General features: G+C 37.9%; 1 protein-coding gene across 1 annotated transcript in view; it reads left to right on the top strand.

Annotated features, from left to right (window-relative positions):
- LOC122814337 (zinc-binding protein A33-like) overlaps positions 1-22,500 on the top strand; it is a 333,543-nt gene that overhangs the window by 252,240 nt on the left and 58,803 nt on the right. The window contains exon 10 of the mRNA XM_044086923.1: positions 8,414-8,455. Coding sequence (XP_043942858.1) covers positions 8,414-8,455 — 42 coding nt within the window. The remainder of the gene's footprint in view (positions 1-8,413; positions 8,456-22,500) is intronic.

Below are 22,500 nucleotides of genomic sequence, written 5' to 3' on the forward strand. Positions count from 1 at the left end.
GGAGAAGAAGTTGGAGGGGAGTTTTAGGGTTAAGGTATGTTCAAGGACTTGGATTTAGGGAGCAGGAAGTGAATTTTAGGAATAGGAAGAAGTCAGGGAATATAGGACTTAGGAATCATGAGGCGAGTTTCAGAGTGGTCAGTGAATTTAGGATTGGGAAGCATGAGGGACATTTTATGGTTAGGGAGTAATCTGGAAATTTACACTTAGGAAGCATGAGAGGAGTTTTATGGTTGGGGTGATCAGGGAATTTGGACTGGGAAGCATGAGGGACATTTTATGGTTAGGGAGTAATCTGGAAATTTACACTTAGGAAGCATGAGAGGAGTTTTATGGTTGGGGTGATCAGGGAATTTAGGATTAGGAAACGAGGGAAGTTTTTGGCTAGGGAATGATCAGGGAATTTAGGTTTGAGTGGTAGGGGGATTTTAGGATTAGTATTAGGGAGAAAAGATTCAGGTAAGGGGTAAGGACTGGATGGGAGTTTTATGGTTTGAGTTAGGGATCTGGGATGGCTGCCAATTTGCTAGGGTCAAGTTGTGGGTGGGCTGTGTAATTTAGTTGGTTCAGACTATTGAAAGGAGAGCTGAGACTATTTAAAATGAAGGTTGCAGTTTTCCTGGTATGTATAAATAAAGGCATGCTGCATACATGCAGTGCTGTTAGCAAGCAGCTAGACTAACTAATTACTTGCTGCAGTAGCAGAGCCTGGGAAAATGAGATAGCTGCAATGCCAATATAAAATAAATGCTCACAATACAGAGGATTATGATTGGGTCACTGATCATAACCGGCTTATTATTTGTTCAAGACATAGATGCCAAGAATTTCACCTCAAGAGCGAAGCCCAAGAGGTGACTCCCAACATCCATATTGAGAACACATAATAATAGGTTATCATTAGAGACCCAATCATCATTCTTTGTAGTGCATGAAGCTTTATCTGCTCCAGGTACTACTAGCAACATGAAAAAAAAGCCAAGTGTTTCTCCAACTTTCGGTAACATCTCTTATGTTGCAGAAAGTCTGAACATATTACCAGCAGAGACAGTAAGCAGAACCAAATCTATCAGTACTGGCAGGTTTTATCTGCCTAGCATGATAGCCAATCTTAACAAGTGAAGCAGGTGATGCTTAACATTTGGTAAGATCAGGTCTCATACTATAGAAGTGCTTAAGTGATTTGGCTTTTTCCAGATATCGGAGCATGATCACCGTGCTCTGTGCATTACAGAGAAGTTTGTGTAATCTCTCATGCATTAAAATATCAAAATGTTTATGCCTGCCATGGAAAATAATTCTGCATTGAAAAAAAAATAGCAAATTGATCAGAAATATAAAAAGAAATTAACAGTGATCTGCCATATCCAACACTTAGCAAGAGGCAAAGTAGTAAAAGCTGAAATCAGCATTTGCTATTGTTCTGACCTGCCTCTGGGAAAAAAAAAACTTACACGTTTAATTTTCTTCACATTTTCTTCAGTTACAAGTTTGTAATTATCACTTCTTTTCATAAATATGTAAAAAAAAATAATTTCTTACAGCTTTGTGAATATTACTAAATTTAATATTCCAATCACAACCATGTTTACTATAAGTGAGAGAAAGGTGGCATGTGGTTAGCCAGCAGAAACATTTCACTATCTATAGTCATACACAACGATTTTCCATCTTTTTCACATTTACTTCTAGTGGGTGTGATTTGTTGCCTGCTTTATTGCTATGACATGTTTTTGAAATGTTTGTGATTTAGTCTTTATATTTTTAATGGATTAGCATCCCCTACTGGAATTAGAATAGTTGCATTTTATTTTTACCTACTCATACTGCACATCAGCTTGCAAACCCATCTCTTCAGACATTTGAGGAATCTTATTTCTTTGAAATTTATTTATTTTATTTATTTATTTCCATTTGTTTACTGGGATAGTCTACTGGGCCTTAGTGAGACTATTTTCAGTGGAGGCCCGGGATAAAATCTCCACAATAAAATATACAATATACAACATATAATACAATAAATGCAGTACAAAACATATACAGTTTCATAGATTATCATAGGCTACATATATGTGTCTGAGTAGCACTATTGAACTGAGTGAGCAGGTGAGAAATTGTTGCACATTATTAGATTTACAACATAGAGGATAAAGTGATTCAACATTTCTGACAACAACATTGGATATTGAGTTGGATAATTTTAGGTTACTCTAAATAATTAATCCTTGTAACATCATCATCTTTAAGTAATGGTACAGCAGATATAGTGGGTGGAGTTAGAATGCAGTTGCATCATCTTTAAGTGATGGTACAGCAGATATAGTGGGTGGAGTTAGAATGCAGTTACATCATCTTTAAGTAACGGTACAGCAGATATAGTGGGTGGAGTTAGAATGCAGTTACATCATCTTTAAGTAATGGTACAGCAGATATAGTGGGTGGAGTTAGTCTGCAGTTGCCTAAGTAAGTAGAAGGAGGAAGAGTTGTAACAGAGTAGTAGGTGTTAGGTTTTGGGAAGTGCAGTCATGGCACATGTGCACTGCCAAAGAGAGGGCAGGTGTTGTCTTAGATATTTTTTAAAGAGTGCTGTGTCGCTAATAGTCCTGAGTGATACCAGGAGGGTATTCCACAGTTTGGAAATGGTAAAGGAGTAAAGCATCTGACCAGCTGAAAAGTTATTTTTTTCTACATTAAAGAGCATTTGATTTTTGGATCGGAGAGGTCTATTTGGGTGGTACAGGGTAAGGAGTAAGGAGAAGGCAGGGCAATGATAATCCTTTTGCTTCGTTTCTTAAATGTTTACTTAATCTGTATTTTTTAATTGCTAATTGCTATTTTAACAAGCAATTTTAGCTTTTGTTTCTATTTACTTTATGTACATTTTATGTACATGTGCACTTTAATAAATCTAAACCTGAAAACAAACTACTGTCTTGAAATGTGTTTCAAATAGTATAATTTATCTAGCATCTTGCTGTATTTTGTTTAGTGGCTTTTAATTGTTTATAGTCTCTTCTGACATATGTGCAATATTTTGACAATAAGTAAAATACATTTTACTTCTTTCTTTTTTATTATATTTATTTGTTAAAGGGGTTAGCACTCTAGATTCTTTTCTTTTCAGTGGTAACCTCCGAAAATTACCTGATTAACTGACTTGCTCAGAGTCATACAACAGGCAAATAGAAACCTACAGAATGAAATCCTGGACTATAGGATGAAGTTGATTAGTTGCTTATTATCTTAAGCGTTTTTGTTTTCTGATCACCTGCTTAATCAATTTCAGGGTAAAGTGGGAGCTGGAGCTCATCTTACTACTCTGTGGGTGGAAGGGAGCAAAAATTGTACCGAAAGGCCCACCAAGTCATCAAGGTATATACATACCCAAACACACACACTTATACATGGAATGCACAGCAAAGGCCAGTTTTGTGTCTCACCATTTCACATATTGCTCATCTTTGGGATGTTGGTAGAAACAAGAGCATCAATTGGAAGCCTACATGGACAGAAATGGCATGTACATATTCCACTGAGAAGGTACTTCAGCAAGCAACAGAAATGGAGAATGAAACACTGAAAGGCAACAGTAATAACTATTACACCAAAGTGCAACCCTTTGAATAAAAAATTCAAGGTACAATGCCCTTTTCAAAGGGTAGCATATAAAAAGTTATATAATCCTGTGGGTCATTTTACTGTTGAGAAGCTAGGAATGGTACTAAAACAACTATACATTATAAAAGTAAACAGTGCATGTATGCAGAAACAGTCTCACAGCCACAGACAGATGTGTTGAATACTGTGCTGAGCTGTAGAAAGTATATCTTGCATATCAGTGGTGACTTTTTTTTTGCAGACATTGAAATTTTGTGAGAATGGTACTGCATAAAAATAATACTTTAATGTCTGTGATACAACTTTTAAGAAAAGCACCAGTAGCCTCTCAGGGTTAAATCAGAGCAGGAGCTAAAGGGAATAGAAAGCAATAAACAGATTGAAAAGAATGAGAGAAATGTATGGTCCCTTTTGTAAAAGATAAAACGATTTTCATTTGTATTGATGGAGTTCTGAATAAAGTGATTGAAAGAGAGCATTGCCTGTAGCTGAGAGTTGAAAACTTGATCTCATCAGTGTCACATGCTAAGCTTTAATTACAACTAGATGCACGCCTTCAAATTCTGTACATTATGTGCACTGCTAGGAAGGTACATATTATTAGAATACACAATGGTGTTTTATCAACACCGGAGGTATTACAAAGAATTACTAGCTATGACTGAGAAATAAATGAATAAATGTTGCATGCAACTTTTATGTTTTAATTTCTTGTGTTTGTCTTCTTCACAACATCTGATTAATTTATTTCAAAGAGCTACTGTATAAGTAACTGAAGACTTGGAAGCTGAGAGGACTAGAAATATATGAGCATTTGTGCCTTGTGAAAGAAAGGGGTTAGCAGCTAATAGGTTATCCATGACTGTCAAAACAGTGACAGTGGAAGGATTCCACTATGTGTTGTTCTAAAATCATTTCGGGTGGTCATAACTTTAATGTCCTACAGGATTATGTTCTATTATTCTGACGCTAATTGGGTTAATGTTGTTTCTATGATATATAGCATATAAGGTGGCCTAATGAGGAGATTTTTGCCCCGGTTTCTTATCGAGTAAAATTAGTTTCTCACGAATAAGAGATTTTTAGGTGGGTGGCAGTAATGATCATTCAGTAGTTTAAAGGTCAGTATGGTTAGCAGGAAAGATGCTCGTGTCAACAAGAAGCCAACAGTACCTCAACCAGTCCTTTTGCAAGAAGTTACAGATTATGAGAAATTTTATAGCCAAGAGAAGCACAGGAATTGTCTCAAAAGGAAGATCAGATGTCTGATATAAATAATCTTGTTAAATTCTCCAGACAAAGCAGTTCTCTGAAGAAGCCTGATACAATGGCTATTGTAGAGTTAAAACTTTGAATATATTAAAAAGTATTATCTTGATGTAATTAATACATTATCACAATCTCTGTGTGTGCATGCATGCATGTGAAGGGAACTTTAAGAATGATACAGTAGGATGGGTGACCACATCAGGTGCCAATTTGTACTACTTCAGGTGTCAACTTGTACAGGGTATTGGACAGGTTAACATTTTACAAACTGTCATTACAGCTTTGGCATCATGACTGCTGTAATGGCAGCCCCCTGTTCATAGGTTCATTAGAGAATACTAGGCTAACTGTCCTGGCGTTTCTATTACGTGATCGAACAGTGAAATGTTTGAACACGTAATAATAGACCCCTAAATACTGAAACTCCGTAATGTCGAATGACAAAAAAAAAAAAAACACCCAAACAAATCATTAAAATGCTGTAAGCAGGGGGGCAAGCTCCCCTGCACCCACACCCCTGCTACTTAAATATACCAACTCCGAGATCGCACTACAGTGCAGACAATGGAAAACTTCCATGTCCGCATTGTACGTAGATCTCCAATGAACCGTTTGACATTCTGATGGTTCGATATTTATGGGTTGATTATTATGTGTTCAAACATTTGACTGTTCTATCACGTAATATAGACCCCTGTCCTGAAGGGCCATTTTAAGCCTAGCCAGTTACCCTAGGTTAGTTTTTCACAGGGGAAAAAAATCATTGGGCTGTTTTTTGGACTTTGCCATTTCCCCCACTGTGGTGCGATCTCGGAGTTGGTATATTTAAGTTGGGGGATGGGGGCGAAGCCCCCCACTTTATTTTTTGTTTTTTTTTTTCTTTTTCCGGAGCAGCACATTTTTTCCCTGGGAAAAAAAATCGCTGTTCCTTGTGTTCTGCATTTTGTGGTTTTGTTTTTTAAGGGTCGATTATACAGCATTCGCTGTTATAATATAGACCCTTTTTATCTACAGTATGTGGAAAGAATGGAACGTAAACATCCATCCATCCATTCACAACCCCTTTTTCCCATTTTTAACATGGGGTCAGGGTGTCACTTCAACAGTGACAATCATCTAGAGCCAAGGTTCACACTACCAGGTGGCTAGCCCTTCTGCAGCTGTTCTTTCAAACCACGTATTTGCATGCACACTCACACCTATGTCCAATTTAGAGTGTCCAGTCCACATAGTGCATGTCTTTGGAAAGTGGAATGAAAGTAACCAACATTGTATAATGTATAGATGAGTCAGCTGTAATAGATGTTGCTTAGTGCATTCCATCTGCAACTCTTGACTTGTCACTTATGAAAAGTGAAACTTTCCTCACACATTCTGGACTACTGATAAACTAACAACAGAGTCATGTCTATGACCCATAACATCTGGGTTCAATATTATGCCAGCTCACTTATGAAGCATGCTGAAGGGAAGGGGGTAAGACTGAGTGGCTAAGACTAGGTTGCTTTTATTGTGGGGTAGGGGCCAGCAACAGCTCTGGCATCCCCCAGTGAAAACTGAAAAGAAAGACCTGCACAGCTGTATGTTCTATTATTTCTTTAGTAGCTATAGGCTTGACATAGATACAGTGATCATGCACACACACACACACACACACACACACACACACACACACACACACACACACACACACGTGCCATTACATGCTCAGCCCTTCTCTCCTATCCAAGTGTTGTTTCTTTAAGCAATAACCGACGACGTCAGTGTGGTATATTAAGATTTATCCATGGCTAGTGTGGTTTAATCATGAGGGTGAAGCTCGAGTGATTAAATAAAGCCAACCGTGGGTAAATCTTAATATACCACACAATAGAGTTGGTTATTGCTATTATACAAAGAAATTATTTAAGAAAAAGAATACTTTTTTTAAATAATGTCTTTGTATAACAGTCCTGTGCTGTCCTTCTGCAGCTGGTATATAGCCTGTTGCCTTTTTTGATGTACTGCACATATATATGGGACTTGCATTCTCACGCATACCCAGTACATCAGTGTTTTGGAAAAGAAGCAATGGAGAAAAGAAGGTCTCCAATGCTCCATTTTTCTTTTCTTTTTTTTTAAATTAAAAAAAAATGTTTCGGACAGTTTACTGGTAGGAGAGAGACAGAATGGACTAAATACAAGAAAATCAGGTATGTGTCTTTAGTTTTGAATGACGTACCTGATTTTTTATAGTATATTCCCTGCCCTGTCTCGCTGCTATGTCCAGAGTCCAGATTTCAGTTTTTATTTATTTAATTTTTGTAAAAAAAAAAAAAAAAAAGTTAAACGTTAGTGCTTACCAGTGGAAAAAAAGTCCTGGCGATCGGACTTTTTCTGTTGGTATATGCTCGGATTTACAACGGGCACTCTGATTGAGCTGATCAATCAGCGTGCTCGTTTTGGAATGTTAATGGCCAGTCACTGTATAATTGTAGTTAAAATATGTTCCACAGCCACAGTGAAACATCTCTTTTCCTTGGCTATCACCTGCAAGAGCCAGACTACTCATTTGCCTGCTATTGATTTCTACCTGAAGAGGCCAAATACATCTACAAACAGGAAATTACAGGACAGCTTGACACTGAGAGACAAACAGAGCTCTGCTGTGCTGATGGCATTTAGTTTTGCAGCTGACAGCATATGCTGTGCTGATGGCACTCAGTTCTAATAGACTGTGCTGATGGCATTCCCTTCTTACTGGCTGTTGTTTACATACATACTGTATAGTTTCATAACTAGGATGAAGCTGCCGGATGACAGGTCTCCACACAGCCATCGACAATGCCATTATTTCTGCAGATGATGCAAAAGTGGTGGTACATGGTGGACCCCAGGGTGTGGCCAGACAGACTGCTCAGCAGCAACAGGATGCTGCCACAGTGCAATTTAGTACCCACCTTGAAGGCTATGAACTCAGCTACATTCTGTAATTCTGGGTTTGATACCCTCATTCACCATCTGGTCTGCTATTTTCATGTCAGTGATGTGTTTTAAATGTTTTATTCTATTTTGTCTTCTCAGGTTTCAGTATGCACCCACCATCAGAATGATATATTCTGAGGTATATATCAGGATTTTACATACAGTAGCATATCATTATGTACTGCTTTTATCACAGCTCAAACATCTACTTAGGCTCACTCATTATTGTGTTTTGCTTGTGCTGTCATCCTTGTCAGTGTTAGATTTTATTCTATGTTTTTAGAAAAAGAAAAGATTTATCATCCTGTAGCAGGATGTCTTCCTGACTGATCATATTCCATAAAGTTAACAGAACCAACCAGTGGAACATTCTAGTTAGGATGACCGATTCAATGTGTAGACATTTGTGTGATTTGACTTGGAAGGTATTCCCTTTTTGCTTCATTTGTTTGTAATTACCTGCTTAGCTTATGTGATAACTTTTACAACATTTCTTAATGTTTCTCGGTTGCTTTTATTCATTTACCTTTTAAATGGCTTTTCAAAATCATTTTTGTTATAGAAAAAACAACTGAATGTTCCATGGAAGCAAGTCAAACTGCAGGTAAGCCTTCTCCCATTTTTTGTATGGAAGTCACTCTTATCCTTGTAACAACATTTATTTAGTTTTAGATTTCACATCAGTTAACAAGTGGACACATATTAACTTAAGTGAAAAACATGGTACTAAACCAAAAATTAGCCTTGTCTTGTCATTGGAGTGTAGAACCAACTTACAGTATTCAAGAGGATAAACAAAATCTTGAGTTTCAAATAGCTCAAATTCTATTTAATAAACAATTAGTATATTATTAGATCCATTAAAATGGAGCATTGGGCAGTCTGTGTATGTTTGAATACATTTTATTAGCAGACATGCTATCATTGTTTTTTTGATTAGACAGAGACTTTTAAATAAACAATGCCTGTTGAAATAATAGGGCAACACACTGGTAGAGTGAATTGGGTTGTTGCCCCACAGCAAGATTTTCCAGTTTGATTTTTAGATGAGGTGCCTTATCTGCAGAGTATGCATGTCCTCCATTGTTTGCTTATTTGGGTTTCCTCCAGGTTCTCCATTTTTCTCACATACCCCAAAGACATGCACCAGGTAGAATGGTGAATATAAGTCACCCATGGATGTGCATGTGTGATGAATATAAGTTATCCATAGGTATGCATGTGTTGTGTGCATGATACAGAAGGAAAGGCCTTATAATCTACTTCTGTTTCCTACTTGCTTAATTACCTCTGTGGATGGTGGTGGATGTTCACATGGTCCTTAGAGGTATCACACATGGCTTGGCAAGCTTGAATGAAGTGAAATAAAACCCTGTTACAGGTGTGAGACCAATATTGCAAGTTCCACAGGATGCAAAAATTGTGATTTTACCACCAAAATGTCAAATCACAGAAGTTTTTGTTTCAGTGCTAAAGTGTCTGTTTAGATAGGAAGCACCTTATACCCCCTAAAGTGGAGGGTTTTATCCCTATTCCCCTGCAAACTATATATACTAACTCTGAATTTGCTGTACCTTGGAATAGGGGTGCTATTCTGATGTACCACAGTCTCACACTTAGTCTATACTTCTCCACATTCTAAATAATAATCTTGCCTTTCTCTGGACTATGTTAACAGAAATTAGAATTACAAGTGGGACATGATTAAAGCGCATAATATATTAGTTCCACTTAATATTTCACATCCATCCACATAGCACAATTCATTATGGACAGGGACATTATATGAATTAATAAATGTCTATATCTGTCAGTCCTACCCTAAAGGTCAATTTAAGCAAGTACTGGTCTAATTATTTTTTCTTAAAGCAAGAGGTCTTTTCTTATGAAGACATTTGTGGGAGACAAGAACGGGTGTTTATTACGCTAAATATGGATGACAAAGTCAACACAATGCTACAGTCCCAGACGAGAATGTTGTACTTACTTCTCTATTGTTACCTTCTTTTTTTAGCCTGAATCCTCTGATATCATCTTCTATAAGATGCTTACCCAAATGTCTGCCAAATACATGAGCTGCCCACATATGTCATTTTTATAGTTATTATCTGGAACTAAGATACAATTCAGAGCTTTTCTTCTATCCTTTGACCTGTCAGCATCACAAACCATGGGTACAGCAGTCTTGATCTTGTATCCCAGTGTTTATCTATTTGCTCTCATGGTATATTTGACTTATTTTCTTACAACTCATAGTCATTTTAAAAGTATATGACATCCTTCTAGGTGCTTTAGTTTAACATTTTGCTTTATTGGCAGCTGTAATGTAAATAATGAATTTACTAGAAAATGACGACTGGGTTGTGTTTTAAATGTTTTATTCTGTTTTGTCTGCTCAGGTTTAACTACACCCTCCGCCCTCAGAATGATGTATATTTTGTCTGCTCAGGTTTAACTACACCCTCCGCCCTCAGAATGATGTATATTAGGATTTTACATATAGTAACATACAATTATGGATAAAGAAAATCAGTTAAATCTTCAGCCATGAAGGTATTAGCAGCTATTCAGAAAGAGTCATAAGGTAGTGGAGCTGAGTTAAGTAACACAGATAGATTAGCCCAACATGGCCAGGAGCAGATTGTGTATGAATGACGACCATAACAGTGACATGCAGGGAAACAAGCTACACAGTAAATTATTACAGCCATGTTAACAGGAACCCAATTACACAACTACACTGGATGCACTTTTTATGTGGTCATGTGACTGATGCAAGATGTAAAAAGGCTGACAAGGGAGGTAAGGACGCAAGAGGTGAGGGTCAACAGTTGAGCAATGCAAACAGACAAACACATAGTGACAGCTAGTTCAAGTCTGGTCCAAATATGGGGGCAATACGTTTGTTATACTGTCTTTTTTTCTGGTTCTTCTGCATTGTTTCTCTGACTGACATACGTCGGTTGCAGTAAGTCCTACTGCATATGCTCCCTTGACACCTTTTCTATTTAGTTCAGTACATATCATGTCCACATAGTCTGGCATAGTGACAGTGGCATATGGCATGGTTAAGTGTTTACATATAAATTACCATGTATCTGAAGAAGTATGTGTTCTAGTGGGAGGTATATAGATCATGTTATGTCACATATAGTTTATTGTTCTATACATATGTAGTGGGAGGTATATAGACCATGTTATTTGACATATAGTTTATTGTTCTGTACATATGTAGTAGGAGGTATATAGATCATTTTATGTGACATATAGTTTATTGTTCTGTACATATGTAGTAGCTCAAGACGATTTGCTGTATCATGGTTTGCGAATTATAAATGTATACTTTTTTGCCATGACTGGTATTTTAATTGCATCAGTTGTATTCTACCATGTTCATCATGTGTTTCTTTTTTGTTAATAAAACAAGGAAAAGGTACATACTGAGAAAATGTATAGGTCCGTTGCAAGTGACTCTGTTGTAGATGGCTAGTATTTATTACTTTTAAAACTTCTCACTATGATTAGTGCAGTGGTGAATGGTTTATTGCTTCCCATATGTTTGCCCCTCCCCCGTGCTACAGCTGGTGGTCTAGTTCATCTCCAGAAGGAAGCTATCTAATGGCAGGGCCCAGCACCAACCTTACATGATGCTATTGTAGCTGCAAATGGTGCAAAGGTAGTGGAACATGGTGGTCCCCAGGTTGTGGCCGGACAGACTGCTCAGCAGCAACAGGATGCTACCACAGTGCAGTTCATGCAGTTAGCTGACTGCATTGATGTGGTGATGAAACACCCCAATGTGATGTGTGGTAGGTCTGGGAATTACAGGCATTGAATAAGACCTACAGAATACTTTTGCAGTTGATAGCATATGCTATGCTGATGGCATGTAGTTATAGACTGTGGTTTACATAAACACTGTACAGTTAATAAGTGGCTGCAGTATCTGCCTCCCATTTTTAACAGTCATAACAGTGAGGATGATGATGATGAGAAGGCGACGGAGGGGATAGTGACAATCTGTGATAATAAACCTGATGTTGTCATATCTGATATGCTCCACATTACATAAGTCAAGATGCACACATGAAAATTCAGTCACATAATATCCAGTCCATAAAAAAGATGTAGGATTGACATCTTGCAGGTTTAGAATATAAGAACACTCCACTATAGAGACTCAGTCTCTCACTGGTGGGCAGAAGGTGGAAAATCAGTCTGCCTATTCCATCTTTGCTGTTGATACCTGAAAATTAACACAAAGTAAAAGAACTTCTGGAAAGCAATCAGTAGAGACAGAAAAAACAGAATAGCATGTTGGAGATAAAGCATGAATCCAAAAAAACATTGAAAAGTCACCATTCTGGAGCTGAAGCTGTTTTTAAACCAGCCAAGCCAAGATTGTGTGTAGTTCAGGAGAAGATATATAAGTCTTATAGAAGAAATCCTGAACATTTGTAAAAGGTAAACACCTTGAACTTGAAGTGCAAGGAAGATGAGCAAACAGAAGAGACACAACCAGTCCCATCACAAGACAACAGACACACAAAGAACTATGATAGTCAACAGATGCAGAGTGATGCCAGTAAAGTTGTGTCTCTGAATGAATCTGTTGTGCAGTGAAAAGTTGCCTAAAACCAAGATTTGAGGTCCAGTCTAAACAATCTTGTTAACTTTTCCAGGTATTGAAGATGACTGAAGAATTCAGACTGGTGTATAGTCTATTACATACCTGGAAAGAATTCTAAGGACTGCAAAGTTTCAACATTTCAGCTACAGAAAATGTGTATTAAATAGAAGCATCCTGAGGCTTGCTATATATACATATGGAATGCCTTCAATACATTCAAAGTGTACAGTGCCAAAACACAGAATGTTGAAACACAACATTGAGAATATTTGTTCCTGGCTTTTTTAGCAGGACTACATAGCAGGTATCATGTTACATGAGATTGTGGTATAGTGTGGACTGCTTTTTCCCTTTCAAAACTGTAGTGCGGTCTTGGAGTTGGGACATGCAGTTAGCCAAGGTTATGGGGGGCTTGAACCACTCCAAAGATGCTGGTTTGAGTGCATTCAGCTGTGTTTTGACTTTGCTCTTTTATTGTTTTGGTATTGCACTTATATGTGTGTTAGTATGTCTATGTTTGTCTCTGTGTGTGTGTGTGTGTGTGTGTGTGTGTGTGTGTGTGTGTGTGTGTGTGTGTGTGTGTGTGTTTGATAATGTGTCAATTGGACAAACGAATCACAGTTTGCTGACAAGTTTTAACAATTTACAAGCTATCAGATTACAAAAATAGGCTTTAAAATGGGTCCTGTAGTGCAGGACAAGTCCTGTTCTCCTGTCCTCTATGGTCAATGCTATCGGGTCTCAACAAAATGTGAATGACGCCTCCTGACCAAACCCTCACTAGTCATTTTATCTGATATCGTGAAGTTCCAGAGTATAGTTTCAATACAGACTTCATGGGAGTTAAATTGCACCTTCCACTTGTCTCTGTGAGATATTTATTACGTCTCTGACATGGCAAGTAAACATCTCGCCTATCACTATTTTCTCTGGTGAGTATAATATGGTACCTTGATCAGGATTTTATATGGTGGCACTATGGAAATTATTTTAGTCAATATCTGATGTTATTAAATTATAGGTTCATATATGACTTAAGAACTCTTCCAAGAGTAGCCAATATAACCTGATTTTACCGACTGTATGGTCCGTAGGGTCAAGAGGGTGGCATGGATTTGTACCTATTCACTAAGTATCTTACAGATTGTCCCTGGCTATAAGGGACATGCACACTACCCCAGGTGTGAATTTGGGATTCCCCATGTTATTTGTATTTTAAGTGGATTAATCAGCATTGCTCATCAAATTACTGTGCTTTAGTCACTTTTCAGGCTTAAATCAATCAGACAGCTTGAGCCAGCTATGTGAATTATTTCTAGAGCTTGTAGTATCAAATAAAGCATTTGGACTCCATTTTCCATCCAGTGAAGTGCATTTAAAATGCTCACTTATCTTACTATTTAAATCAGTTTTGTTTTTCCCACCTACCTCCTCCCTGTTTTGCTTTTAACATTTTAGGCTTTTGAACTACCTGCCCCTTTTGTATATCTGGCTTTTTAAGCTCCTCCCAGTCTCAACTCCTGTATACCTGGCCCTGGAAGCTTCTCCCAGTCTTATCTAGCTCCTCTGCTCATTTTACTGGGCACTGACGAATGAAACTGGGAAGGCCCTCCATTTAGATTGTTAGTATGCTTTAAAATTGCCTTAAAGAGTGTTGTCCTCATTGTTGGCTTATCTGCCTTTGAATCTCCTTGTAATTACTTGTAGTTAGTTGTTAGCTTTGTTTCTGCCACTGCTTCACTTTTGGATAACTAATGTGTGTTTTTACATTAAGAAGACTGGGACTGCAATTCTAGTGGTAGTAGAAAGGGAGCCTGGTACGTTGGACTTGGGAAATACATAGAAAGGCTTAATATAAGAAATAATTGATGTAATTAGTTGTTTGATTTGTTTCTGGTTCCTCTTCATGTTTGGCTAGCTAAAATATGTTTTTGAACTAAGAAGACTGGGGATGCAATTCTGGTGGTAGTAGAAAAGTATCCTGGTCTGTCTGAGTTGAAAAGTACACAGAGAGGCTTAAAGTAAGATCATCTCATTGGCTAGAGGGCTATTCAGTTGATTTAATCACATTTCTTTGAGTCTTTAATTTCAGCACATTTGCACAGCTCTTAGCATTCTCACCTATGTGGTACCATCCAGCTAAGATAAGCACTTTACAACAAAATATTGTACTTTTTAAGCCACTTATGAATACTGCTGCTGTATTTTCAAATCATTTCATTGCATTTTTCTGCATTCCATCACCGTAAAGTGTATATACTTTTCCTCAGTCTAGCTGCTTCTAGTGTGCATTTTGAAATAATGTTACAGTGTGTGTTTATCATTGCTGGTTTTTGATTACCCTTTAATTACTTATTATTGCTAATTTGATTTGTTTCTAGCACCTTTTAACTTTTGACTAACTAAAGTGTGTTTTTACTTTAAGAAGATTGGAATTGAAATTCTAGTAGCAATAGAAAGGCAGCCTGATCTGTCCAAGTTGAGAAGCACACGTGGAGGCTTAAGGTGAGATTATTTCACTGGCCGGAGAGCTTTTTAGTTGGTTTTGTCACTTTTCTTTAAGTCTATAAATTCCACTGCTCATTGTGCTGTGGCATTTATCAATGTCCTGTTTAAATGTGGGCATTTTCCCTATAACATTTCCCATGTAACTTTACCTTGTACCCAGTAGTGCAGAGGGCATCTTATTTGCATGCTGAGGAGCAATTCATCATGAATTCAGTCATACAAATCCTAACTGTAGTTTCTAACCTCACAGTGCCCAAATTAGCCTGCTGTACCACCCCTTTGTAGTTCACCTAAAAAAGACCTGAAACCATGAATGGGCACTTTCCCAATTTCTTGGTGTCAGTTTGGTAAATATCAGCATCCTGAGACAGTGTAGGAATTGTCTCATGTTTGCTGGCAATCAACTAAACCTTAGAGAAATGGATACAGTGTGTGAGAGGTGTCATTTATACAATGTTACTGGAAGCAAGACTGTCACATGAAGGCACTTGAAAACAATCAAGTTGTAGGTAACATAAACATTATAGCTATGACATGGAGTACTGACCTGACACATGGACTGACATATGCTAAGGCCTTTAAAAGCAACATTTCTCAACCCCAATTACCTCCTAGATATGTGTCCTACAAAAAGAAACCTCATTAACCCCAGAAGCATTCCATCAAAACAAAACCCAAAACAACACATAACAGCCACATCCATTGGAGCCTCAACTATAAAGCACATAAGGCAAGCCAACACCCTACTCAATATTTTAATCATAGGAGATTCCATTGTGAGATGTACAGATATCCTGCTCACCATATTATATAAAGAGAAAATCACTGTCTTCTGTCTATCCGGAGGCAGGAGCTACTAATGACTCATGCACTGACATCATTAGACCACAAGCACCAGTCTGACTCAGTCATAGTCCATATAGGTGTAAATAACCTGAGATGTACCTCCTTGGAATATATGAAGTCTGCAGGCAGCTAGCATTTAGCAGCATTCTAACTTCACCAAGGATAATGCCACAATATAAAAAAAAAGATGGCTGACTTCACTAATTGGTTTAGTTTCTAGTGTCATTCCAAGGGAGTACCAAACTTGTCAGCCTGGAAGAATATGGTCAACAGATCCTTATAGGTTTTCAAATATTGGCTAAAACATTATCCTCTCCACATGGTGCCTTTTTTAGGCAATGCCAAACTTTCCAGCATAGCAAGAGTGCCATTGTCTGACAAGTATGTTTGAGGAAAGAGGTTATCCTGACAGTTTATTGAAAGAAATAGAAGATGAAGTTAAGGAAGGTAGAAAAAATAGATTTGCACTTGTATTAGGAAAAGAAAATATTTCTATAGGCCAGATAAAGGAAAGGATGACCAATTACAACAAAGAGTATGAGGAAGCATTTGTAATGGATTACAATGGGGATGCAGGTATGATCAGGGACATTATGGAAAGAGACTGGGCTAGATTTACCATCATTTCTGATTTCGATGATATTTAAAAAAAACCTTAAGTTTATTTATAGAAAAGGGGCTAATATAAAGAATATGTTAGAAAGGAATAATAGTGGTAAAATAGTTGACAAAGATGGCAAGGTGGGCACATTTAAATGTGGTAGTTGCTCACTGTGTCCATTCTTGAAAAAGGTGAAAGTATTTATTTGACTACTAGAGATAAATGGATTAATAGTAAAAGTTTTGCAAACTGTAGCACGTGGGGTGGTATATATAGCTTTGTGTGATAAATATACATAATTTTACATAGGAAAAACTGAAAGGAAGTTAAAAGTTGGAATTTACGAGCATGGTTATGATATAAAGAAAAAAAACATAATACTATATATAAACATAATAGGTCGTGTCATGAAGCCACTTTTCACTTTTTTGTATTAGAGGTAGTACCTATGGAACAGTGAGGGGGACGATGGGAGACTAGACTTGAATATAGGGAATTATTTTGGCAAATAATCTTAGAGGCCACAAAATTCCCCGAGTCTTAATGATATAGTCTCCCTGGCTCCTATATTAAAGCTTAGAGCAGCCAAATTGTGAAATTATTTTAATGACCACTAGATGGCAAAATAGGATAGTACAAAGTTAACAAATATGGAATGATAACCCTTCGAAGTGACATACATTTATATAACATACATATTTTTTATATAAGATAGGTTTATAAATTTATTATAATTATTCAGTTTTTTTTAAAGTTTAAGTATTATATATTGTTTGAATTACAAGGTCTGCTTTGTAATTGGTTGTGTTTTATTGGTTTCAATATAAAAGGAGGCAGAATGAGGAGGTATGCATACATCTGATAAAGTCTTGGCTTTGACAAAAGTGTGGTGAGATGTTAAGCGTTAATGTGTGCATGTTTTGTTATTTTACTATGTCCGTTATCAAATAAAAAGGTTTTAGCTCAATATATCATTGGTGGCCTTCAAAAGTGCTCATTTGTGTATTTTAAAATATTATTCTCCCCACATGGTGCCTTTTTTGGCAATGCCAAACTGGCAAACTTTACAGCATAGCAAAACAAACCCAAGGGAAATTAAAGGTGTTCCTGCTCAATCCCAGGAGCCTAAACAAGAAACTCCACTCCCTTTAGGTACTTCTTACTGTGGAGAATATGGTCATCTGTACAATTATTGAGACAAGAAAGGTTTAAAGCTACAGAGAGCACCCCAGCAGTGCAGGGCTACAATGTCTTCCAAACATTCAGGTCAGCTGCTGCACAGGTAGGGACCATAGGTGGAGGTGTCTTAGTCTATATCAACAACAAACTGACCTCAAGACTAGATAAATAGGATTATGTGCTTGAGCTTCTCTTTGTCCAGATTTCCACAGGCAAAGTGCCATCCATATGACATCCTGTCCTTACAAGCCATAGGTCACTCTCTATGGCCCAAGAAACCTATAACCCTTACTTGGACTTACTGGAGGCCCTCAACATTCAACCTAATGCTGTATTCATGGGTGACTTCAACTTCCCCAGTATAAACTGGGGCACTTACATGACCCCAAACTTACAGGCTTGGAGATTGCTGGACTTTGTAAACAGAAACACCTTGGACCAGATAGTCCACATGCCCACTAGAGGTGCAAACATACTCAGTCTGGTATTCACAAACATGGGAGAATTCTGTACTCCCAACCACCTACCCCCTCATAATGTTATAGCCAAATGACACCTCCAGAAGCTTCTGCAGTTACATCCTACTGATGCCTCTAGGTGTCAAATATTACTTGTTCATATTTGCATTAATAATTCCAAAACCATGCTACATACAAGGTGTTAAAAGATTTCATCTTAAAGTTTACACAACAGCAAACACAATTGTATTGATATTTGATCTCTGTCTAATGCAAATAAAGAAATACTAACATATAATATTTATTTATATCATCATAATTTCATGGTTTTCCTAACTACCTTGAAAACCAAGTAGCACAGACAGAACTGTTTATTCTTTTATTAAAGCTCTTGGATAAACAAATGTTGCTGACAGTATATGTGTAACATGAGTGGTTGCTGAGATATCGTAAGCTATTTACAAAATATTACAAACTTAGTAGTTACAGTGTTTACTGTGACTTATAAAATACAGTTTAAGACTTAAAACCTAAAGAATGCTATCACTATAAAAATAGCTTGTGCTAAAGAATATATTCTTTACATTTCTTTTGTAACCTGTATGGTTCCAGACATATGAACATTTGTTTGAAATGTGAGGACATATTTGATTCTATCAAAAAGCTTAGGCTCTGCTCATTAGAAACTACAATGCAAACTTCCAGAGCTCCATTGGAGGGAAAGAGTTCAGGTCAGACCACAAAGCTGTCTCCTTAATAATAAAATAAAAATCAATTCTGTGACCCCAGCTAACGCTTTAACATTTAGGAACTATTCTAAGGTAAACTTCCTAGTACTAAGTGATAACCTGTCAAAATTTCAAGCGCCCAAACCCTGAGAACACAGCTGCCAACGCAAAATTATTCACAGAACCCTTATACAGTCATGCCAGTTGAATGTATTGAGACAGATGTGCCTAACATAAATAAATTACTCCTTTGAGACAGTCACCAAGGCCCTTGACAAGGGGAAATCTGTGCATACAGCCTACCTAAACTTAGCCAAGGCTTTTGACACTATCCTCCACTCAGGCATAATTGACAAACTCACCCAGCTAGGTATCAACCCTTATATCATTAGATGGGTTGCTAACTGGCTTACTGATAGAACCCATATAGTCAAAATAGGGGAATCCCCCTCCAACAGCAGACCTGTAATCAGGAGTGTTACACAGGGATTAGTCCTGGGACCTATACTCTTTGAAATCTATTTCTCTGAAGTACAAGCTTAAACTAAAAGTCTGTGGCTGACACAGTTTGCTGATGGCTGCAAACTGGAAGCGGTCATAGAATCTCTAAATGATGTCAACATCCTACAAGAGGATCTTACACAAATAAATGATTGGCGCCAAAGCCATGGGCTTAAATTCAATGCAAAAAAATGTATTATCATCCCTTTCAATAAGAGCAATGTTTCTGCTAACTACCACATCAATAACAACACCCTAAGTACGTACTCTGTGGTGACAGACCTGGGCACACAGGTTGACAGCAACCTGACCTTTGATCACCATGTCTCCACAGTGGTAAGAAGGGCATTCTATATTGCTCATCTCATAAGTAAGGGCATTGCCTCCAGAAAAAAAGAAGTTTTTATAACCGCTCTGTATGCTCCCCTCATCAGGCCAATAATTGAGTACAATGCCCCTTTTGGTATGTACCTTTTCAAGTACCTGCAGAAATTGGAGAGACCTCAAACATTCCTCACAAGGAAAAATCAAGGTCTTCAGCATCTGTCCTATGAGGTTCATCTGAAATCACTGTCACTTTATTCTCTTTCATACAGACTACTCAGAGGTGATCTTTGCCTTGCATGTAAGGCAGTCTTTGACCCTGCTTTATTAGAAATGCTGCATATCTGTTAAGTCAAATGGTACACGGGTTACTTGCTTTAAAGGCCTCAACCTGGAATGTGACATTAATAGAACCTGCTGGAGGAACAGATTTGTCTCCCAGAGGTTACCACACCTTTGGAACAGACTGCCACTTCTTGTCAAGCAAAGTACCACATTGACCCTCTTCAAACACAATCTGGACAATTGAATGGGTAACCATAAATTCACCGTGAGGGTTTCACTGTGTCCCTCTTGGACATGGGCAGTAGGTACTGATTGTAGAACTAAGGGTGAAACTTGGATAGGTTTGAAAGGGCCCTAGCCTAGTAACCTCCTATGATCCTAACTTTAAAAAACAAATCACCCTGGTGAAATCCAAACAAAAGCAGGTTCTACAACAAAAGAACATAGTCATAGACAAGATTAGGAAATGCTATGCCCAACATGATAAAAGCACGCTCATCCATCTAAACAAAAAACTGTAGGGGTTAATTAAGTCTACTGAAACAAAATTTGAGGTAAAGATAGCTCCCAGGCAATTAACAACCACAACACTTTCATTACTATGTTCAAAACCCCAAAGGCAGCACACAGCAGTGTGCAGAACTGATTGCAAATGGAGCCAACTACATGGAACCAGAAGATATTGTAAATCTGCTGGCCAACATATTGTAGTTAGCTCCATTTTTACCCCACTCTCTCACCTGGGCACCCCAAGGAAATGCCATCAGACAAATACCCATCCCAACTAACACTAGGAAGCAGGTTCTAGATGCATTGTCTAAGGCCAAACACAATTAATGAGCCCAAATAATATCCCAGGATGCCTCCTAAATAGCATGAAATGTGACGTCCTAGGACCACTGGTGCCACTGTTTAACGATAACCTCCAGACAGGCTTTGTGCCACATGAATGGCGAACTGCAACAGTCATTTCTCTGCACAATGGTGGGCCATCAACGGACCCCAGGAACTACAGATCCATAAATCTGACTAGTCTCATATGAAAAGACATGGAAATAATTTTTATGGACATGATTAATAAGGACATAGAAAACCTTCAAACACTGGCCCCTTCAAACATTGGATCCAACCTAGTTTATTTTTGTCATGGGTAGATCATACCTACTCAACCTGCAGGACTTCTTTGAGAAGGTCACCAAGTTAATGGATGAGGTCAAAGTCCTGCATATTGCCTACTATGACCTGACTAAAGAATTTGATACAATATCCCCCTCAGGCATTGTAAATAAACTCATGGATATAGGCATAAACCCATTTGTTATGTGCTGGATAGCTAGCTGGCTCTCAGGGAGGACATTGTAAGCTAGGATAGGGGAACCACCTCCACAAAGAGCTGGTGGAGTCCCTCAGGGCTCTGTGCTGGGTATGCTCCTTTTTGTCATCTACCTATTGGAAGTCAAGGCCAATGCCAAGGGCCTCTGGCTGACCAAGTCAGATAAGTGCAAACTAGTTGCAGGCATAGAATCATCCCAAGATACTAACATCCTACAGAAAGGAATAACACAGACAAATGACTGATGCCAAAACCATAGCTTTAAACTTAATGTGAAGAAATGCATAATAGTACCCTTTAGGAAGTCAGACACTCTAGGTAATTACCTCATCAATAGCACACCTCTAACAGCAGAACCAGTAGTCAGGGATTTGGGTGGGTATGTAGATAGTTACCTGGCTTTCGGCCAATATGTGTTTAAAGTAATAAAGAAATCATTATATTTTGCTCAACTTATAAATAAAGGCATGGCATCTAGGTCCAAGAAAATCATTGTTTCTCTGTATTCCTCCTTCATCAGGTCTATTATTTAGTACAACTCCCCCTTCAGTATGTATACTGACCAGACACATGCAACAACCGGAATGTCCAAAGAGGTTCCTCACAAAAGGAATACAAGGCATAAACAACATGTCCTATGCAGATCACCTCAAAAATCTATCTCTATGCTCTGTTTCCTACAAACTGTTTTGAGATCTATGCCTAACATACAAGGCATCCTTGGATCCCACTCTGAATGACATTTTGTATATCTGCAAAATGAATAGCATCAGAATCACTTGATCTAGGGATTTAAACTTTGCATGTGACATAAATAGGACACATTGCAGGGACAGGTATGTTTATCAAAGAATTCCCTTTCCCTGGAACAAGCTTCAAAATCCCATCTGTGTGAAGTAGAGTTCCTCCCTAGCCCTATTCAAGAGAAGCTAGGATTAGTGGATGCAGAATCAGAAATACAACCCAAATCTAGCATGTATGTATGTAATGGACAGAGGCAGCCTATAAATCTTGCCTAGCTTACATATACCCCTTAAAATAACCTCCAAAGCACATAAACTTGCAGGATACAATTGGGTTATTTGGCTAGGCTTATAAAGGCTCCAGTGGTTTATAGTCTAGTATACATCTATGAACCTATGATGTGGCTATTGCACTTGAGCAGAGCGGTGTATTTGGGCATATATTTCTATATACAGTTGGTATAGTAAATTATTATGTATATATTCTCATGTATGGACTTTCAGAAGTGGTAG

Source organism: Protopterus annectens, chromosome 10.part0 (genome assembly GCF_019279795.1).
Source record: "Protopterus annectens isolate FY-2018-M chromosome 10.part0, PAN1.0, whole genome shotgun sequence".
NCBI lineage: Eukaryota > Metazoa > Chordata > Ceratodontiformes > Protopteridae > Protopterus > Protopterus annectens.